Source organism: Quercus suber, unplaced genomic scaffold (genome assembly GCF_002906115.3).
Source record: "Quercus suber isolate HL8 unplaced genomic scaffold, Cork oak 2.0 scaffold_500, whole genome shotgun sequence".
Taxonomy (NCBI): domain Eukaryota; kingdom Viridiplantae; phylum Streptophyta; class Magnoliopsida; order Fagales; family Fagaceae; genus Quercus; species Quercus suber.
Window position 1 is genome coordinate 87052 of NW_027069949.1, and position 21805 is coordinate 108856.

Genomic DNA, 21805 nt, shown 5'->3' on the forward strand with positions numbered 1-21805 from the left:
TGAATGATTAATTCTCTATTTCTCTCTATGTGCTTGCAGCTTGAATGTATTAGGTTATATCTGATGACTAGATTTCAAGCAAACAGAGAAATGATTATGAAGGTGGAATCTGAGTTGTGTCCTAAAATAAGGAAGAGGCTGTACAAGGAGAAGTTGGCATGCAGCAAGTGGATAGCATGTTGGGCTGGTCGTACGAAGTTTGAAGTGAAGAATGGGCTAGAGAGTTTCATTGTGGACTTGGAAGAGAAGAAGTGTAGCTGTAGGAAGTGGGACATACTTGGCATGCCATGTTGCCATGCCATTTCTTGTATATTTTTCAGCAGAGAAGATGCTGAAAAGTATGTCAACGCTTGCTACAAAAGGACTACTTACATTGATTGCTATGAACCCATTATAGAGCCATCAATGGCCAGAATATGTGGAGACCTAGTGGACTACCACCTGTGCAACCCCTATCAAGAGGAGACTCCTGGTAGGCCTAAGAAGAAGAGGGCACTAGAGACTGATGAACCTAGAAGTCACAGAAAAATAGAGGTCTAGGCATCTCAAAACAATGCAAGAGCTGTGGAAATTAGGACACAACAAGAGGAGCTGCAAGGGAGAAGTAGGAGGGAACTCTTCCTTGCCTAGGAGTGCATCCAAGCCAGTAGGACACAAGTGCACCTCCACCTCCACTGATAACCAATCCAATCCAAGACCAACAAGACAGAGGAAGAGAGGTGCAGTCACTAAAAGATAGCAAGCTGAGAGGACTTTTTTTTTGTTGTGCTATATGTTGAAAGCACTCTTCATATGTTTATGTAACTGCTAGAACAATTGGCATTTTGGTATACTTATATGATGGCTGACCAAGTCTTTTTTTTGTATGAATGTGCTTGGTAGACTTGTCCTACATTTTGTAATTATTGTGGTACACCAAAACAGTCATTGGTGTTAAATATTTTGTAATTATTTTGATTATTGGTAATATTGTGATGATTCAGCTTGCATTATTCAGATTTGCTAGTTTTTAGCTTTAATTTTTAAAAGGGTTAAACTCATGTCTTTTGGATGAAGCTTGAGTGTATTACATAGTCTATGTTGGTAATATTCAGTTTAATGTGCTGGAAAGTTTGGTGATTATGCAGGTTTGGTGAGCATTGGAGTTTAATGTGCTGGGCAGTAGCCAGTTTTAGAGATTAATGATGTTAAATGATGTTTTATGCAGTGTGCTGGGCAGTTGCCAGTGTATTATGCAGTCTATGTATGTTTTATGCAGTGTGTTGGGCCAGTGTATTATGCAGTCTATATATGTTTTATGCAGTGTGCTGGGCAGTGGCCAATGTATTACATAGTCTATGTATGTCTTATGCAGTTTAATGTGTAATGAATGTAGTTTTATGCAATTTTATGATGTATGTTTTATGTAGTTTAATGATGTATGGATTAATGAATGTAAATTATGCAGTTTAATAAATGTAAGTCAATCAATGTGGGCATTGGAGTTCCAGTTTATGTAGTTTAGTAAATTATGTAATGAATTATGCAGTTTAGTAAATTATGCAGTTTAGTTTTGAGAGATGCTAAATATTTTGCATAACCCTTTGAAGGCACTGTTCAAATTATGCAGTTTATGCCATCTGATGTTTCTGCAGTTTAGTAAATTATGTAGTTTATGCCATCTGATGTTTGTGCAGTCAGCTCCATTTTCTTGCTTGGCAGACTCAAATTGCAGTGTCAAACTGCACAGTTAATATGAAATTGCTGTCTCCAATCAAAATTTTGTTATAACCCTTTTAAGGCACTATTCAAATTGCACAAACACTTCACAACAATGTAATAGATTGGTACACAAATCACAGATTAATTAAAACTACCATATTCCATTGCAAAAGTCTTGGATTACAAAGATAATTACACCAAAAATCAGGTCTTCTCCCACTAATACATACCAACACAAATTATGACATTTTTTCACTAATACATACCAACACATGCCAACACCAAAATTCAGGCATTTTTCCACTAATACCTACCCACCTAATGACCCATTCCCCCCCCCCCCCACCTATTTAGCCAACCAAAAGAAGCACCATACAGAGTAGCATCCCACTTATCACCAGAGACAGCCCCAGGCAAATGAGCAGCCTCTTCTCTCTCTTCCTGTAGCCTATAATGGCAGCTTCAAGGGTCAAAATCCGTTGCCTCTGCTTCGGAATCAGCACCTTGCCATGCTCGCAGATTTCATCATCATGCCACTGAAAAAATTTACACTTGCGTCCAACCTGACACCCAAGGGGTAGATAAAACCCATCATATCTTTAACCAAAATCATGAAAAACAAGAACAAATAGAATTAGCAAATAGTATTAGCACAATATTCCAACACTTGTATTAGCAAAATACAAGAAAACTAAATTTATATTGTCAGCTGAGAAAACCAATTTTTAATTTTTTTTAATTTTTTATTTATTTAAGAAAAGAAGAAATTTAAAAACCCAGAAACTATATAGAAATTTAAAAACAAGAAATTTAAAAACGTTACATGAAACGACCTTACCCAGAACAAATTTTAAAACCCAGAAACTATATAGAAATTTAAAAACATTACACAAAACGACCTTACCCAGAACAAATTTTAAAACCCAGAAACTATATAGAAATTTAAAAACATTACACAAAACGACCTTACCCAGAAAAAATATTAAAACCCAGAAAAAATTTTAAAACCCAGACAAAATCACTATCTTACCCAGTAATTTGGACACCCGCAGAACCTTCTTCCAGGGTTGTCAGGTGTCCACGAAACGACCAAAACGGGTTTCTCCGAGCAGAAGCATCGGGTTGGGCCCCTTTTCCTCAAGCTTCCACTCGACGACATCGAGCTTGAATCCATGGAAAGCAGTTGATTTGAAGATGATTTTTTGCTGTGTGGTGAGCGAGGAGTTGATGAGCAAGGAGCGAGGAGCTGATGAGCAAGGAGCGAGGAGCTGAGGAACTTTAATCTGTGTTGTGACTGATGAGCGAGGAGCTAAGGAAATTTGGGGGTTAGGGATTTCTATTTGGTATTGGCGTGATTTGGGGTTTTATTTGGGTTAGGGAGGTTAGTGATGGTCACGTGAGGGACACGTGACTACTAAGGCGGGGAGTAACTAACAGTGATCACCAATATTTACTGTAGCTATTATTTCATCATTTTGTATTAATTCCGTTTGCTACATCAGCAAAATCTGTTTACGATGTAATGGGAGGGACAAAAATGGAACCGTTTTTCAGAATAGAGACTAAAAGCGGTAAAAATAAAACTTAGGGACTAAAACGAAAAACACCTTAAAATGGAGGGACTAAAATGTGCTTTTCGCCTAAAAAAAAAAAAAAAATACACCAGAAAAACAGCATCAGTGTCACCCTCCAAAAACTATCCCAAATGCTATGGACGGTGGCGGGTCATCCTCAGTCCCTCACGACACTGAGCTCCAGCATTTATTGCCTCCTTTGCCAACTTCCTACAGTTTCAACAATGTCGAAGCTTTGGGGGCTTTCAATGGACTAGGCAAATAGGGGGCTTCACTCAAGTTTGATGGGCTTTCACAATGATGGCTGTGATTTGGTATCATCATCAATTGTCCATCCCTTTGAACACAGTGCGCAATGACTTATATTTGGCATGCATTGAGCACCTTTCTTTGCCATCCGATTAAGGGCTTCCAATGGATGTGGCAAATAGGTCTGGTTTTGGTTTCGAATTTGACTTAACCGTTGCTCATGGGTTTAATTTGGGTTCTTCTTCATTGGTCTATCCCTCTGTAAACGATGATTTCGACTTCAATCCATATCCACAGTTGAAGAAAATGAAAACCTCTTAGTTTGGATCAAATTTCGAAGCAACCTGGCGAGGTACTGTTATTTCTTTGAAACTGTTTTCTTTTGCATCATCTTTATTCGATTTCTTTTGAGTTGTTGAATGCCAGTGTATGTCTCCCTCTTTAGTTGTATTGTTTGATTTGCATCTTCGTCACTTCTCACTCTCTTTCACTAAATTAACACACTTATTAATAAATAGGTACAACTTGAAGGATATAATAATGCCAAACAAGAAAAGAACTAATGAAAGAAATTAGTAATTTGATCTGTTGCTGAGTTCTGTTGCTTTCAATGGCCAAAAAGTTTCCAGAAAAAAAGCATAAAGTTGTGCAACTTAATGGACAAGTGAGGTTAAAATGAATATAATATTTTATATTGATGACGGTCAACATCTACTTGGTCATACAGAAGAGATTACTTGTATTGAGTTCGATTTATTGGCGTAATTAGTTAAACATATTTTCTATGGAATTTTGAGGGGGCAGAGTGATGTTTGTTTGACTTAAAATTTTAGGAATAGATTTTTCTCCCTCAGAAAAAGGGGGAAAATAATGGTTCGTATTTTCTTTAACTATTTTATGATTTGAATTGTCTTAACATGCAGATGAATTGGATGATTGTGATTGTAATGGGTTTCAACTTTTCTTGCCTTAATGCTATGATCATCTGCCTAGACTTCTGCACGGTAGAGAGCCATTTTCCAATGCAGCAATTGCTCAACCTCCTCTAGTCCCTGATCACAGTGGGTGTCTTTCCCTGACATCTGATTCAAGGCTTCTAATGGATATACCAAATGGAACTATTATTACATTGAAACTATTTTCCTATGCATCATCTTCATTTGATTTATTTTACGTGGTTGAATGCCAGAGTATGTCTCCCTTTTTTGCGCTATTTGATTTGCATATTTGGGGGTCTTTTTCACTTCCTATTCTCTTTCTCTAAATTAATGGGCTCATTTATGTGGGATACTAATTCAATTTGAAAGAACATTTATACAAAGAAAAAACAGAATTGGTGGTCATTTTATTTGTTTTTGAATTTCATTTCTTGTAATTTTGTAATGGCAAAAGAGCCTTAAAAATTATTTGGGAAAAAAACATTAAATTGTCTAGTTAATTCTTTGAGGCTATTGCTATCCAAGGCATGCATACCTAAATATCTTTTGATTAATATGAAGAAAGTATCCCTAATTTGAGGTTTAAATTCAAATCTACAAAGTCTGACCCAGTGGTAGCAAGAAAATTATTATATAAAATGTAGCCCTGTTGAAGTGTTCGGAAATTTGGCAAGAACAGAAAGTTTATATTTTGATTCTCAATACCCTCCCCCTTGCCCTACCAAAGACCCAAAACAGAGAAACTATGGCTGTTCATAGAGTCAGAATATTTTCAGTCTTCAGAGTTCCCCATTGTTTATGATTTGTATCAGTATGTTTAGCTTATGAATTGTTTTGAATACATGGGTTGCTGCTGTTATTGCAGTTAGTTGTTTCATGGCACATGAAAGCTGCTACCATGTGTGAATTTTCCAAGCAGGAGTTTATAGGTGGTCTTCAAGGGCTAGGCGAAGTATATAAATAGTTATTTAAGCTATACTTATTCTCGAGTTTAATGATATCAATTAAGAGTTTGGAACTGTCTTGATTAAGGCTATATATTCTGATGGCAGGATAGACTATTTGGAGAAGTTCTGTGAAAAGATACCATTTATGCGCATGGAGCTGAAAGATGATCGTACGTGCAAGTGTTCATGAATTATGATTTTTTCTAAAATTTAGTTTTAATATTGTAATTCATGTTGCTTTTAGGTGAAAACACTCACCCAATGGTCATGAACTCTTGAGCGCACTCTCCACCTTGCTTTTACAAGGCAGGAGGTACCATTTAAACTAAAGCTCATTGGTTGATTTGATTAGCATTTATAAGATAGAGATACAATTGTTGTGCTTTTGTTGCTGAAAATGATTTTTGCTTGTATTTGTCCAGAAAAGTTCTGTGAGATATATAACTTCGCGTTTGGCTGGGCAAAAAAAAGGTACTCTTTTCTCTGCGTGAATGCTTGGATTCGTACATACTCTTGACCTATGGATATTTATTTCCACTGCAGAAAATGAAGACATTTTAATAGTTTTCAGCTTTTCACTTTTCTCAGTTAGTCTTTTAGGTAGGTATAGTACTTGTTATTGCTATTTTTTTTCCTTGAATAATTCCTTTTATTAGAAAAATCAGCATCCTAAGGTGATATCACTTATTTAACATTTAGATGGAGTGTATGCACAATAAGCTTGTCTTTTTACTCCGAACTCAGAATGAGGTATGCTCTGAGTGTGCTGGAGTTACTTTATGCCCTTCTGTTATTGTTAAAAATCAACTTGATTAATTCCTACATGCAATCTTGCCCTTAATTTTGAGTGGAAATGTGTAGACTTAGGTGCATTTTGATATGGATGTTAGATTCATGAACTCAGATGTTCTCCTGGCTTTAAATTTGATTATTTTATCTTTTAATATCTATATCAAATTTAGTGTTGTATAAGTGAACTAGGAATTGACTTCTTCTTGAGGGCATACAGGATGTAGATGTAACATTAACATAGAATATCCAAAACAGTAAATTTTGAATTATTCATTTCATGTTGTGTGACACTGGCTGCTCATAGAATTTGAATTTTCTTGGGAAGATAGCTTAGATTGAGGTACTAAAACTCAAACCAGGGATGTATGGTTTTTTGCATTAGTTCTTAAATTATACAGTGACCTGTTCTTTTGGATTTTATTATTGTCCTGTTGTGCTAAGATATATAGTGTCCTTGTCTGTGCATAATAGCATCAAAAAGTCACTACTGCATGTATAGAGCAGGAATTGGAGCTTTTGACAACTACGCTAAATGACTGAATCTTTGATGGATAGGTGCCTCTTAAAGCTTGTATTACTATTGTCCCTTGAACAATGGCGGGGGATTTAGATGTTTAAGTTTCATTTATTCAATGTTTCCTCCCCATTTTTTGTAGGAATAAACATGGATAGGCAAATTTTTGATAGGCAGAGATGGTGAGGCTAAATGCATTTTTCCAGTTCCCTATGGATGATAATTTCCAGCAATTTTACAATATGGAGAGACGTGCTAACATTACTGTGCTAATTGAAACATAGCAAAGAGACAATGAGCCACTTACTGAATTTTTTGCAAAGTGTTATGGCTGTCTAGGTGGATATGATCCTTGATGGGTGTGAAATTTCATTTAGCTTAAAAGGCTGTACATTCAAAAGCATGGGGATGCATGTGTGTATGCATGCACACATGATTACAAACAGATTTTTCCTTCAGCTTCTATGTCAGCTCTGTGCTACATTTTATATACTTTACTAAAAGTTATATTTAACACCTAAAAATTCAATTATGTGTGTGTCTTTTTTATACAATGTCATTCTCACCCAAATTCTGGTTATGTATGTAGGTAGCTGATTTTTCTTAGTATTTCAGGGTTAGAAATCTTTAGCATTGGATACAGCTATTGGAATGTGGCAATTACTGTTTGCCGAAAAGCAGTGGCCATTGGTTGAACACTGGAGCCAGTTCTTACAGGTAGCTTACTATCCATATTTTGATCTAATGAGAATGAGTAGTGAATTCTTGTGACCTATGGTGAAAAGAATTATATAGCTGGCAGCATGTTGGGATTAAGGCACTGTTAAGTGAGCTGCAATAGAAAGTGAGAATATATTGCTAATTATGTTTATTATTAATTCAACCTTGATGCCCTATGGGGATCTATCTTCAGGTCTCTGTGATGTTATAAACGGAACATAGGCATCTATGCCATTGTTAGATTTGTTTGTCTGTGTGTGTTTTTGTTTTTTTTTCATCTTCTTTCTTTCTTCCCTGACTCCCCAAAAGGATTCACTCATTGTGAGACAAAATGCTTGGGGGGTTTTGGCAAGAATCTTACCAACCATCATGTCAATTTTATTGGTAACTGCCGTTGTCGGTCAATTTGGTGAAGTTTTGTCAATGGCGGGATGTGATGGTTGGTGGGTGAACAGCTCTACACCTAGTCTCATTGGCTAATTTGCTTTCATAAATTATTTAATCCCAAAAATAGCTTGGTGGTTGGTTTTGTGACTGGACTTTTTGTGATTCTTGGTTTAGTTAGGCACCAGTGGTTATTGCATATGACCAATCTAAGCACATGATAAGAGATATACCTTTAGGTGTAGGCTTTGTTTTTCATATTGATTCCCTTGTGAAATTTTCTGTGGATAGATGAATTCTCTTTTCTAGAGTAATTTATCAGAAAATAAAATAAAATATTTTCTAGGATAATGGATTTGTGTCCCCTTTCTTAAATAATATTTAAAAATAAATAAATTCATGGATGTGTGTTGAGTTATACATGTTTGATTGGGTTGATGTTATGCAATTAGTACNTCATCTAACTGTTCAACAACCCCTACCCAACATCGGCCGCTTGCCTTTAAGGCAAATGCTAAAGGTTATTTTAGACCAATTTTTTTTTTTTTTTTTTTTTTTGGCCCTAAATTTTTGCACTAGAGCAGAATAGCACCCTATATAGTATAAATGTAATAAACAATCATTCACAATGGCATCTAACTTATGACTGCATTATGTTTGGGGGGCTATTTAGCTCTTTCCTTCCTCCCCAGCAATTGTACAGTTAAACCAACATGTATAGGTAGTATTAATTATTGATTTCAAAGTTCAAGGAAGGAAAACAAAAATCAAACACAAGTATCGTATTATTAATTCTTGATTTGAAAGTTCAAGGAAGAAAACAATTAAATAGAGTACACTCTCTAATTAATATTATTTCTCCATTTAATGTATATTCAATATCTTCCAACTATCAACAACCCCCAACCCCCTCTCTTTGGCCTCTTCTCTTTAAGGCATATGCTAACAATTATTTAAGCACTAGATTTTTTTTTTTTTTTTTTTTTTGGACTACAACTTTTAGCACCAAAGCTAAATAGCCCCCTATAATAGTATAGAAATAATAAACAATCATTGGCATCTAACTTATGACCGCCTTAAGTATGAGGGCTATTGAGCTCTTTCCTTCCTCCATCCTGCGCTTATACAATTATACCTACATGTATAGGTAGTATTAATTATTAATTTGAAAGTTCAAGGAAGAAAAAAAATCAAACATATGTATAGGTAGTATTAATTCTTGATTTGAAAGTTCAAGGAAGAAAAATAAAACCTATGATTTTAATTAGTATTAATTCATGAATTGAAAGTTCAAGGAAGAAAACAATTAAAAAAAGTACTATCCCTAATTAATATTATTTCTACCATTTAATTTATACACCTATATCTTCCAACTGTCAACAGCCCCTAACCCCCTCTTTGGCCTCTTGTCTTTAAGGTTAATGCTAATGGTTATTTTAGCACCAAATTTTTTTTTTCTGGGCCATAACTGAAAACTTGCTGTGACTTAAATAATGCCCACAAGAGCAGGATTGTCGCGAAGTAATAACTTGGTAAGTCCGAGGTTGAATCCACAGGGAAAAGGGAATTGATTAGCAAACCACAAGAGAATAAAAATAAAATAATAAAGTTTAATTGAAGAGATTTTTTATGGTTTAGTAAAGTTAATTTAAATTGAGAGAAAATAACAATATATTAAGGCGCTAAAGTTTTGGGATCCATACACAACACATATATTGGTAGTCTTAACAATAATTATTTTATAACTCAACTCAAATTCATGCAAAGGATGATCTTAATCTGATGATTTAACAATAAGAACTCAAGAATTAATTGTCTAAGGTAGGTTCATGAAATTGATTGAGTTTAGGCAAAACAAAACTAGTGAATTAGTTCACAAGGAATACTAAGCATTTAACCTACTCGGAGTCTACGATAAATCAAAGGATTATACAAAACTAAACACTTTTCTAGATGAGTAAATCAATAAAAAACATAATAACATAAACATTAAAAGCATAAAATTGGGTTCCACACCTTGCCTTAGCAAGGCTTCTAGCAAGCCATAGAACAAATAAAATTGTAAAGAAACTTTAAGAAAACCTAAATTATGTTCCACAGTAGCTCTTTCCAGAATTTTTCCCTAAAGAGCCTTTAAATTGGTCAAGGAATCCTACTACACCTATATCTTCCAACTATCAAGAACACCCCAACCCCCACTTTGGCCTCTTCTCTTTAGGGAAAATAATAACAGTTATTTTAGCACTAGATTTTTTTTTTTTTTGGTCTACAACTTTTAGCGCAAGAGCTAAATAGCCCCCTATAATAGTATAAAAATTATAAACAATCATTGGCATCTAACTTATGACTACCTTAAGTATAGGTGGCTATTCAGCTCTTTCCTTCCTCCCTTCGCACTTATACGGTTATACCTACATGTATATGTAGTATTAATTATTGATTTTGTTAGGTTCTAAATGTTTAGAACAATTGGCAAATCGTAAACACAAACTTGTCTAGATATAGATCTTAGAGTCTATAGGTTTTATTAGACAATGCTCAAGGTGATTCAAGTCAAGATTCAAGAACATACAAGCTGCAGGAAGAAGACTTCATATTCTGCCTGGTTCGATCGATCGAAGAACAGGCTCGATCGATCGAAAATCGTATCTGCAGAATTTTAAGTCGACCCAAATAGCAGCTTAAGCCCATTAAGGATTAGGGTTTTAGATCTAATTTTCCTGCTATATAAAGGAAACCCTACGCCACGTTTTTCAGAGCTTTTTAGAGAGAGAGAAGAGAGTGTCTCTTTTGTATCTAGGGTTTTGTACCCAAACCTCTCTAAGGTCTTTGTTGCTCATATTGCTGTTTATGTGAATCTCCCTTGAGATCTTTGAGGAGCTTTCCTTCACATAAACTTAGGGTTATCAACATCTTGATAATCATTCAGTTGCAGATTCAAGAACTTAAAGAATATCAAGCGTGGGTGCTTGGAGCTGATTGAAGAATCCAAGAAAGAAGGAGTCCGTGGATTCGGAGCTTGCACGTGGTCGTGTTAGTAAGTTCTACTGGTGGGTAGCATTAGGAAGTCAAGCGGGGAGCTTGTAGTCCTTTTGTATGAACTTCGATTCTTTCATAGTGGATTCAGGTTTGCCTTGAGGATTGGTGGGTCAAATACTCCCTAGGTTTTTACCGTGTGGTTTCCTAGGTGATCATATCTTGTGTTATTTATTATTCCACTGCATTATATTCTTGATATGATTGTTTAATTGTTTTAACCTAGAATTGTTTAATTTGACTAAGTAACAACTTGACTAATTAACTAGGCTACGCAATCTGGTTGGTTTAAGGGGTCTAAATTTCCAACATGTGGTATCAGAGCAGGTAGCTCTTCTGTTTTAGATCTTTTGATCTAAGAGCTGATCCTTGACTCCTGTTGTCATGGATAATTTGAATTGTCTTTCTGATCATGTTTCTGCTCATGCTTCTGCTGATTTTATTGATGCCTGTGATGATTTGAATAAAAATGACAATATTGTTTCTGTTGATTTTTTTGATGCTTTTGAAACTCTTCGTAAGGAATTATCTAAATCTTTGAAAATTGCTAAGAAATTTAAAGAAGAGTTAAAATTGGCTAATTTTGAAAAAGAGGAATTGATTGTTAGATTAGATGAGTCCAATAAAAAGAATGAATTTTTGATAAATCAAATTTCCTCTCAAGATGAGAAGATGAAAAGCTTGGAACAAGAGTTAGTTAAGTCTCAAACTAAACTTGAAAATTTGACTAGTACCAAACCTGTTGTTCATAACAGAAGTGTTTCTGTTTCTCTTAAGCCTAAAACTGAGAAAGTTTATATCCCTATTTTTAAAAGGAATAATAAAGAGAAGGCTTATTTTGCTAGGTTAGACAAAGGCAAAAGTTCTGATGTTAACGCTGAAGTTCCTAAACATATGTCTAAACCTGCTGCTAGTGTGCAAAAGAAATCTGTTTTTGTGCCTACCTGTCACTTTTGTGGTGTTGTTGGTCATATTAGACCAAACTGTTCTTTGTTGAAGCAAAAACTTAAATCTGAGACTAGATTTGCTGTTAGGAATACTGATGTTCCTAAATTTGTTCCTGTTTGTCACTTTTGTGGTGTTCGTGGTCACATTCGTCCTAATTGTCATAAATTGAAATTTAAACATTCTATTTGTCAATCTAGGATATGTGATGATATTTCTCTTGCCATAAGTCCATATAAATTATTTCATATGCTTTTGAAAAATTTGAGCTTGTTGGCTTGTGAAAGGAATTTGCAGGATTTCAATCTCTCTCAGAAGTTTGGTGTAATTCCTCAAATACACTCTGCTTCACATGGATTTTCACCTACAAAGCCGAAGACTCGTGCTAGATGGGTGAGAAAAGATTCTCCAAGGTGAGTGTTGCTAACTTGTCCTTGATTTAATTCTTTCAATTATTTGTGGACATGTTTTGTTTTTGTTTTTGGTTGTTTTGTTTTTTAGGTTGTTTTTATTAAAAAAATCCAAAAACATTGAAAATTTTCAAAAAGACAAAAATATTTTATTTTGTGTCTTGTTTTATTGTTCTTGAGGATTACATGGGTTATGATATCTCTCTCTTAATTTAAAACATGCTTGACATTGTGGAGAAACTTGAATAGTTTGTGCTAAGTTATTTCTGATTTTGTGTGAGTATGTACTAGTTTGTACATATACTCATGGGTTAATTAAGAAATTGATATTTCTTGTTTGTGTACCCTCTATAGCTTAGTTAAGCATTATCATGCATTACATTTGCATTGTTCATTTAGCATAATATGTGCTTTTTGTGTTTGGTCATAAATCTCTTTTAGAACCAAAAGGATTTTTGTGTTTTATATTTCACATCTTGGATTTATAATCAAGGATTGGCCATATTATCTTTACATAACAAGTTTATGTACCTTGTTTAGCTTTGATGAGTTTATTTATTGCACTTTACTAGTTGAAACTTTGTAGTGCATGTTGTGTAGGAAAGATGTTTATGGTGTTTATCACTTTGTCTTGATCTTGAAGTCACATGTTATTTGACTGTCGGACTTGAACCTTTTGAGAAAGACATAAATAACCATCTCACCACTGTTCACTAGCCAATCATGAACACCTTAGTGCATATCATAAGATTTTGTGCTCGAGAAAGTGTAGCACATGCACAAAAAGAACATAAGGTGTAGCCTCAATTAAATTAAAACTGGTGTGTACTATTAGGCTTGATGCCAATTCACTTAATTCAAACCGGTGTGTACTATTAGGCTGAATGCCATTTCATACAAATAAGAGGCAAAAATGCAAGAAACTTACATGATTGCAAGCTTTTGTTCTAGGAGATGTGGGATCATACAAATAAGAGGCAAAAATGCAAGAAACTTACATGATTGCAAGCTTTTGTTCTAGGAGATGTGGGAGTTATAGGATGTAACTCTTTAAGTGATAGTCTTTTTTAAATTCTATGTGATGGATTGTGTAGACTTTGTGATTAATTGCTATTCACATATCACCTCACATGTATCTCAAGCTTTTGCTAGTTGCACACACTACACAAGTTACTCTTTGTTAAACTTGGTACATTTTATTGTGTGTGATCTTGTTGTGGCCATCCAAGATTAAAAGTTCCTTGATTTTAATACAAATTGTGTTTAATGTTTGCACTTTAAGGACAAATTATTGAAAATCTTGATTTTGGAATATCTGGATTGAATTCAAGTATTTTTGAAAAACTTTTCATCTCATACTCATGCATTTTTTTATAAAACAATGTGCTTTGAGAAGTTTCTGCATTAAAATGTTTTGTTTTTCAAAAATCTGATTTTTCCAGATTTTCGATCGATCGAACCTGTTTTTCGATCAATTGAAATTGCGATTAAAATTTTAGGTTTGAGTCTGCCTGACTCGATTGATGTTCGATCGATACTCGATCGATCGAAATTGAAATATTTTCAGTTTCTATGTTTTTGACCAAAACTTTTTCATGCATCATTCGTGTTTAGGATTCACATGCATTTCATTGATTTTGTATCCATCTTGCATTTTTGCAGTCATATCTCTCATTGTTTTCACACATGCATACGCTTTGCTAAATTGGGTACTCAACTTGATTTAAAAATTGATTGATTAATTTTTGAGTTTTGTACATTCTAGTATATGCTATTTCTTATGTGTGAACTGTAGAAAATATTTTTCTTAAGAGATATGACGGATAATTAATGTGCAAATATTTTCTCTACTCATGCAACTATTTATGGGTCACATAGTGCCATGTTTGCATTTTATTGAAAGAGAGAATATTTTTTCTTCATGTGTATCCTCACCTTAGTTTTTAACTTTGGTTTATGTGTTTTTTAACTTTGGTCCTGCTGGTGAGGATGTTCCTGATCTTGTTGGTGATGCTGCTGTTGCTGCTGGTTTTCCCCCACCTCTTTTATTTTTCCCCAAAATTGTTTTTCCTAAATCTTGTTTTGTTTTTCCTATTTTTGATAGGGGGAGAAACATTTTTTTTTTAACCTGTGTTGTTCATAGAGGGAGCTGTCTCTATTTTCTATAGAGTTGAATTGTTTTGTGTCCCCTTCTTTCTCTATTTTCTCTTATCCTTTGTTGCGTATGTTGACTGTTTACTCTTTGTATGAGTTGTCTTTGTCAATACGTGACAAAAAGGGAGAGAAATAGTTGATACAAGAATGTTATGTTTAGGGGTAGTTAACATTGTTTTTGATGTATCCAACTTAGGAGGAGAGTTAGTTTGCATATTTGTTGATTTACTGTTTTTCTGTCACACATGCGTTTATGCGTTTGTTGAGTGTTTCAAGAAATATACAGGTTGATTCAATTGAGCTGCTGTCTACACTTGCAACTGATGGATAGTAGTTAGGTTGAATTTGTTGTAATGAGCATTTTATTGTATTGGGTTGTTCTTGTATTTAAGCATTTCATTCTGTATGGAAGTTTTGTTACGAATTGCCAAAGGGGGAGATTGTTAGGTTCTAAATGTTTAGAACAGTTGGCAAATCGTGAACACAAACTTGTCTAGATATAGATCTTAGAGTCTATAGGTTTTATTAGACAATGCTCAAGGTGATTCAAGTCAAGATTCAAGAACATACAAGCTGCAGGAAGAAGACTTCATATTCTGCCTGGTTCTCGATCGATCGAAGAACAGGCTCGATCGATCGAAAATCGTATCTGCAGAATTTTAAGTCGGCCCAAACAGCAGCTTAAGCCCATTAAGGATTAGGGTTTCAGATCTAATTCTCCCGCTATATAAAGGAAACCCTAAGCCACGTTTTTCAGAGCTTTTTAGAGAGAGAGAAGAGAGTGTCTCTTTTGTATCTAGGGTTTTGTACCCAAACCTCTCTAAGGTCTTTGTTGCTCATATTGCTGTTTATGTGAATCTCTTGTGAGATCTTTGAGGAGTTTTCCTTCACATAAACTTAGGGTTATCAACATCTTGATAATCATTCAATTGCAGATTCAAGAACTTAAAGAATATCAAGCGTGGGTGCTTGTAGCTAATTGAAGAATCCAAGAAAGAAGGAGTCCGTGGATTCGGAGCTTGCACATGGTCGTGTCAGTAAGTTCTACTGGTGGGTAGCATTAGGAAGTCAAGCAGGGAGCTTGTAGTCCTTCTGTATGAACTTCGATTCTTTCATAGTGGATTCAGGTTTGCCTTGAGGATCGATGGGTCAAATCCTCCCTAGGTTTTTACCGTGTGGTTTCCTGGGTGATCATATCTTGTGTTATTTATTATTTCGCTGCATTATATTCTTGATATGATTGTTTGATTGTTTTAACCTAGAATTGTTTAATTTGACTAAGTAACAACTTGGCTAATTAACTAGGCTACGCAATCTGGTTGGTTTAAAGGGTCTAAATTTCCAACAGATTTGAAAGTTCAGAGAATAAGAAAAAAAAAATCAAACCTACGTATAGGTAGTATTAATTCTTGATTCGAAAGTTCAAGGAAGAAAAAAAAAACTTATGTATATTTAATTAGTATTAATTCTCGAACGGAAAGGTCAAGGCAAAAAAAATTAAATAGAGTACTCTCTCTAATTAATATTATATCTCCCATTTAATGTGTACACCTATGTCTTCCAATTGTCAACAAACCCCCCAACCCCCTCTTTGGTGTCTTGTCTTTAAGGCAATTGCCAACGATTATTTTAGCACCAGATTATTTTTTTGGGCTACAACTTTTAGCACTAAAGCTTAATAGCCCCTTATAATTGTATAAAAGTAATAAACAATCATTCACAATGGAATCTAACTTATGACTACTTTATGTATGGGGGGCTATTTAGCTCTTTCCTTCCTCACTCCAAGACTTCTACGGTCATACCTACATGTATAGGTAGTATTAATTATTGAATTTGAAGTTCAAGGAAGAAAAAAAATCAAACACATATTGGTATTATTAATTCTTGATTTGAAAGTTCAAGTAAGAAAACAATTAAATAGAGTACTCTCTCTCTCTAATAAATATTATTTCTCCCATTTAATGTATACACCAATATCTTCCAACTATTAACAACCCCCAACCCCTTCTTTGGCCTCTTGTCTTTAAGGCAAATGCTAACGGTTATTTTAGTACCAGATTATTTTTTGGGCCACAACTTTTAGCACCAGAGCTGAGTAGCCCCTTATAATAGTATAAAAATAATAAACAACCATTCATAGTGGCTTCTAAATTATGACTACCTTAACTATAGGGGGCTATGCAGCTCCTTCCTCCCACCGACACTTATGCGGTTAAACCTACATATATAGGTAGTATTAATTATTCATTTGAAAGTTCAAGGAAGAAAAAAAAAATCAAAGATATGTATAAGTTGTATGAATTCTTGATTTGAAAGTTCATTGAAGAAAAAAAAAACTTATCTATATTTAATTAGTTTTAATTCTCGAATTGAAAGTTCAAGGAAGAAAAAAATTAAACAGAGTACTCTCTCTAATTAATATTATTTCTCCCATTGAATGTATACTCCTATATCTTCCAATCGTCAGCAACCCTCTAGCCCCCTCTTTGGCCTCTAGTCTTTAAGCCAAATGCTAATGGTTATTTTAGCACCAAATTATTTTTTGGGCCATAACTTTTACCACCAGAGCTGAATAGCTCCTTATAATAGTATAAAAATAATAAACAATCATTCACAGTGGCATCTAACTTATGACTCCCTTAAGTATAGGGGGCAATGCAGCTCCTTCCTCTCTCCGGCACTTATATGGTTATACTTTTATTTGTAGGTAGTATTAATTATTCATTTGAATGTTTAAGGAAGAAAAAAAATCAAACATATGTATAGGTAGTAGGAATTCTTCATTTGAAAGTTCATGGGGGAAAAAAAGAAACGAAAGTATAGTTAATTAGTAATAATTTCTGATTTGAAAGTTCAAGGAAGATACAAATTAAATAGAGTACTCTCTCTAATTAATATTATTTGTCCCATTTAATGCATATACCAATATCTTCCAACTGTCAACAACCCCCTAACTCCCCCCCCCCCAGTTCAAGGAAGAAAAAAAAAAAAACAAAACAAACTTATGTATAGTTAATTAGTACTAATTCCTAATTTGAAAGTTCAAGGTAGAAAACAATTAAAAAGAGTATTCTCTTTAATGAATATTATTTCTCCCATTTAATGTATACACCTATATCTTCCAACTATCAATAACCCCCAACCCCCTCTTTGGCCTCTTGTCTTTAAGGCAAATGCTAAAGGTTATTGAAAGCTCAAATTTGTATGAAAACACATGAACTATTTAGACCCCCAAATTAAAATTACAGCTCGGTTGATTTTACTCTAACTTAGATTAAGTGTGGAACAGAGTAAATGCGAGCGAACAAACAATATAACTACTCTAAGCCATATTCATCAAATCATAGTAGTAAAATGAAAGCTGAAAGAGTAAGGAAGAAGAATGCAAACACAAGATAACACATCGATGTGTTATCAAAGAGGAAATTGAAGAACTCTGCGAAAAACCTCTCTGCCACTCTCCAAGCAGTAGATCGATCCATTAGAGAATGAGTTGGAGTATACGAATAACAAAAGACCCTCCATGCCTAGTCTACCCCATGTACTTAAGCCCCCAAGCTCCTGCTACCAACTAACTTAACAAAGCCTTTTCTTCTCTAGCTCTCTAAATCACGCAATTCAACCCGATTGCATCCACTAAACAAATGGCTTCTTCCAATGCTTCCCCGCAACACCAAAACCTCACTTTACACTTAGGATGGGTGTGATAAGTGTTTGGACTATCAACCTCTCAAGGATTTGGAAATGGAGAGGTAGGAGTTGAAGAAAACCATAATGGATTATGTAGAGAATTGTGGGTATAATAATCTCTCACTCTCAAGGGTAATGGCTAGCGTTTTCTCTCTGTAAAGAACTCCACTCAATATATGGGTAATGTGGGTATATATAGTGTGGCTAGAGACTAGGTGTATCAGATATGACAAATTGGCAAAACAGAATGTTTCGCAGGTATCTCGTAGGAAGGCCTTACCTGCGAGCACTCACAAAAACCTACTATAACCATCTGTCACGGCTCTTCACATTCCATTCATGTGCTGGGCACATGTTTCAATTCGCTGAAAGGCTTCTCGCGAGCTACCCGCGAAAACATCTGTTGGGAAATTTAGTCCTCAGTTGATAAAATTAACAAGTTTTAAATCCAAGTTGTTAATTAGATTAACTACGAATAAACCTTGTTAAAAGAAAGAAACATCAATATCATGTCAAAATCATGTAGCGAAAAAATAAATAAGACAAGATATGATGACCTAGGAAACCAATGAAACAAATTAGTTTCGCAGTAAAAAACTTGGGGGGAAACCTTCCCGAAAATCGATCCACTATAGTAAAGAGAAGCTTCAGATTTAGTACAAAATCTTTGTCCCTAGACTCTACAATCTCCATAGATGTACTCACAGCAGAAACATTCCACTGCTTCAGAACATCTAAACTCTTCAATATATGAACGCCACACTTTAATGATGCACAAATCCCAGTACGTAACTAACCAATTGCGCGGATCCCAGTACGCGACTTAATCACCAACTAAAAGAAGATTGTTGGCTACAAAGTTCTTCACTTCATCAACAATGAAGATCAAGAAGCACTTGGTTACAAAACCATAAGGCGCAAAAGACGCAATAGCTTCTTTCAAAAAGAATAAGGCATCAGTCACCTTTTTCATATGTTCTCCTTATATTCTCTTATATGATGGCCTCTAAAATAAGTCTTATATAGATCTAGGGTTGTGAAAAAAGAAAACCTACACAAATACAAAAGTCTGGCCCAAAAATAAGATCTGAAAATTTTGATTTACGTAACCTCGATAGATAGTAGGTGTCAAGCTTTAAACTTCGACAGATACAGTTATCAAAGAGGTGTCGAGCAAGTGTTGAGGGGACAAAAGCTTTCTCGATCGATCTATCCTAACACAAACTCTTGAAAAACTTTGCAAGAAGAAAGTTTATGACAAGTAGACTTTGACAACCTGTATTTCTGAAACATTTTAAACAAAACTCATTAAGGCATCTTTGTGTGAAACAGAAATAATTGATTGCATACAATTAATAAGAAACATGTGTATAAAGATAGAAAAGAAACAACACATGTAAAGGTAGGTGAAGAAGACATACATCAGCATTTAAATATCAAAGATAAGCATAATGTATGTAAACATGGTCACAAGACCGATGTACAAGAAGCAAGGAGGTAAGCACTCCCCCTAACAAAATGAAACACGACTCCCCCTTAAAAGGGCATGTATTTCTCCCCCTAACATGTAGAATCTTAAAAAGAAACTAAATATTCTCCACAATTTCTCCCACTTTTTGTCATGATTGACAAAGGGTACAAGAAGTTAGAAAGCTTTACCTGAGAGACATAAAGATGATCAAGAATGATCAAGGGGATACAAGAAATCCATATAAATGCATGAATGTAATAAAACAAGATGTTATAGATGACAAGATAATATACAGATGCAAAACATGTGAAAGACAAATCTCTCAACAACAAAAAATTTTAAGCACATATATCCCAAAAACACACACACACACACTAAACAAGTCTAACTAATTTTATATTTCAAAAACAAGTCAAGATAGTTTAGTGAACATACATTAACACATGTAAAATCTTAAAAAGAAACCAAATATTCTCCACAATTTCTCCCCCTTTTTGTCATGATTGACAAAGGGTACAAGAAGCTAGAAAGCTTTACCTAAGAGACATAAAGATGATCAAGAATGATCAAGGGGACACAAGAAATCCATATAAATGCATGAATGTAATGAAACAAGATGCTATAGATGACAAGATAATAGACAGATGCAAAACATGTGAAAGACAAATCTCTCAACAAAAAAAATGTTAAGCACATAGATCCCAAAAACACACACACACACTAAACAAGTCTAACCAATTTTATATTTCAAAAACAAGTCAAGATAGTTTAGTGAACATACATTAACATATGTAAAATCTTATGATGGCCAAATCACATTGTACCTGTACATGTATCAAGAGTAGCAAAGAATATTGCGTGTTGTGTGTGAAAAACATCGCAAAATTATATAAGTGTATACATGTTATGACGATTTGAGATATGAGAAAATCACTTTAACTCACACATAATCATAACTGTTTGATGGGGACTATTACCTTCGAGGTACATCCTATAACTCCCACATCTCCTAAAATACATGCTTGCAATCATATTTAAAAGCATTTTTGATCTTTTTGTTTTTTATTTTCTTTGCATATTTTTCTTTTTAAGTATACCATGCATGGGCATATAAGAGAGAAAAGAAATACCCATTGATATTTGACATTCCAATTTTTCTATGTCGAAGTACACAAATGTCATTAACATCACACTTTTGCTATGCCGAAGCATACAGGTGTCATATTATGATTGGCGGGCAACAGTGGTGAGATGGTTATTTATGCCTTTCTCTTAGGATTTTCTAGTTCTACCCGTCAAAAAGATAACTTAATCTTACTCATCACAAATAAGAGCCACAAAACTCACTTGTTTAGTTATGCATAGAAATGCTCATCTGAGCTACAAAAGATATAAAGCTTAGAAAACTTTGTTTCAATAGGCATCCAAGGTACACAAGTACCAATGTACAAAAACACACATTGTTTTTTTGTTTTTCTGATTTTTCTTTTTTTATTTTTATTTTGAAAACAAAATAAAATAAAAAACTAACCAACCAAACAAAAATAGACAAACAATATGAAAGCATGAAAGAAAGATGCAAATGCATAAAGGCGTGATAGAAATGTTTCGCAGGTATCTCGCAGGAAGGCCTCACCTGCGAGCACTCACAAAAACCTGCTATCACCATCTGTCATGGCTCTTCACATTCCAGTCATATGCTGGGAACATGCTTCAATTCGCAGGAAGGTTTCTCGCGAGCTACCCGCAAAAACATTTGTTGGGAAATTTCAACCTCGGTTGATAGAATTAACAAGTTTTAAACCCAAGTTGTTAATTATATTAATTACAAATAAACCTTGTTAAAACAAACAAACACCAATATCATGTCAAAATCATGCAGCGAAAAAAAAAAAAAAAAAAAAAAGACAAGATACAATGACCTAGGAAAACCAATGAAACAAATTATTTTCACAGTAAAAAACTTGGGAGGAAACCTTTTTCATATGTTCTCCTTGTATTCTCTTATATGACAGCCTCTAAAATAAGTCTTATATAGGTCTAGGGTTGTGAGAAAAGAAACCCTACATAAATACAAAAGTTTGGCCCAAAAATAAGATCTGAAAATTCTGATTTTCATAACCTCGATAGATACAATTGTCGAAGAGGTGTCGAGCAGGTGTTGAGGGGACAGAAGCTTTCTCAATCAATCCACCAACTGTCGAGAAGGTGTCGAGATTGCGATAACAATCAACTGAAGAGCTCGATAGATAGCCTAGCTGTTGAGAGGTGTCAAGT

At 34.6% G+C, this 21805-nt stretch overlaps 2 protein-coding genes and 1 long non-coding RNA gene across 7 annotated transcripts; 2 read left to right on the forward strand and 1 right to left on the reverse strand.

Moving 5' to 3' along the window:
* Positions 1-90: 90 nt before the first annotated feature.
* LOC136063215 (uncharacterized) lies at positions 91-540 on the forward strand. Its single transcript, XM_065763255.1, has one exon. The coding sequence runs from the start codon at positions 91-93 to the stop codon at positions 538-540; it is 450 nt and encodes a 149-aa protein (XP_065619327.1).
* Positions 541-2051: 1511 nt separating this feature from the next.
* Positions 2052-2860, reverse strand: LOC136063216 (uncharacterized). Its single transcript, XM_065763256.1, has 2 exons — positions 2757-2860; positions 2052-2298 (listed from the first exon to the last, which is right to left on the reverse strand). The coding sequence occupies exons 1-2, from the start codon at positions 2858-2860 to the stop codon at positions 2052-2054; spliced, it is 351 nt and encodes a 116-aa protein (XP_065619328.1).
* Positions 2861-3382: 522 nt separating this feature from the next.
* On the forward strand, positions 3383-8268 carry LOC111999069 (uncharacterized). 5 transcript variants are annotated; one of them, XR_010624928.1, is made up of 7 exons: positions 3383-3876; positions 4448-4585; positions 5328-5414; positions 5515-5579; positions 5654-5722; positions 5832-6009; positions 7331-8268. It is a non-coding gene; the product is annotated as an uncharacterized LOC111999069 (long non-coding RNA). The 5 variants fall into 5 exon arrangements; XR_002881555.2 differs by having other exon boundaries at positions 5832-5880; XR_010624926.1 differs by having other exon boundaries at positions 5328-5391; positions 5832-5880.
* The last annotated feature ends 13537 nt before the right edge of the window (positions 8269-21805 follow it).

Bases quoted from the DNA above. Each gene is read 5' to 3' on its own strand.
- LOC136063215 (XM_065763255.1), top strand. From the start codon at position 91: ATGATTATGAAGGTGGAATCTGAGTTGTGTCCTAAAATAAGGAAGAGG.
- LOC136063216 (XM_065763256.1), bottom strand. From the start codon at position 2,860: ATGTCGTCGAGTGGAAGCTTGAGGAAAAGGGGCCCAACCCGATGCTTC. The intron at 2,299-2,756 runs GTTCTGCGGGTG...TTTTGGTTAAAG, and splicing joins CCTGACAACCCTGGAAGAAG to ATATGATGGGTTTTATCTAC.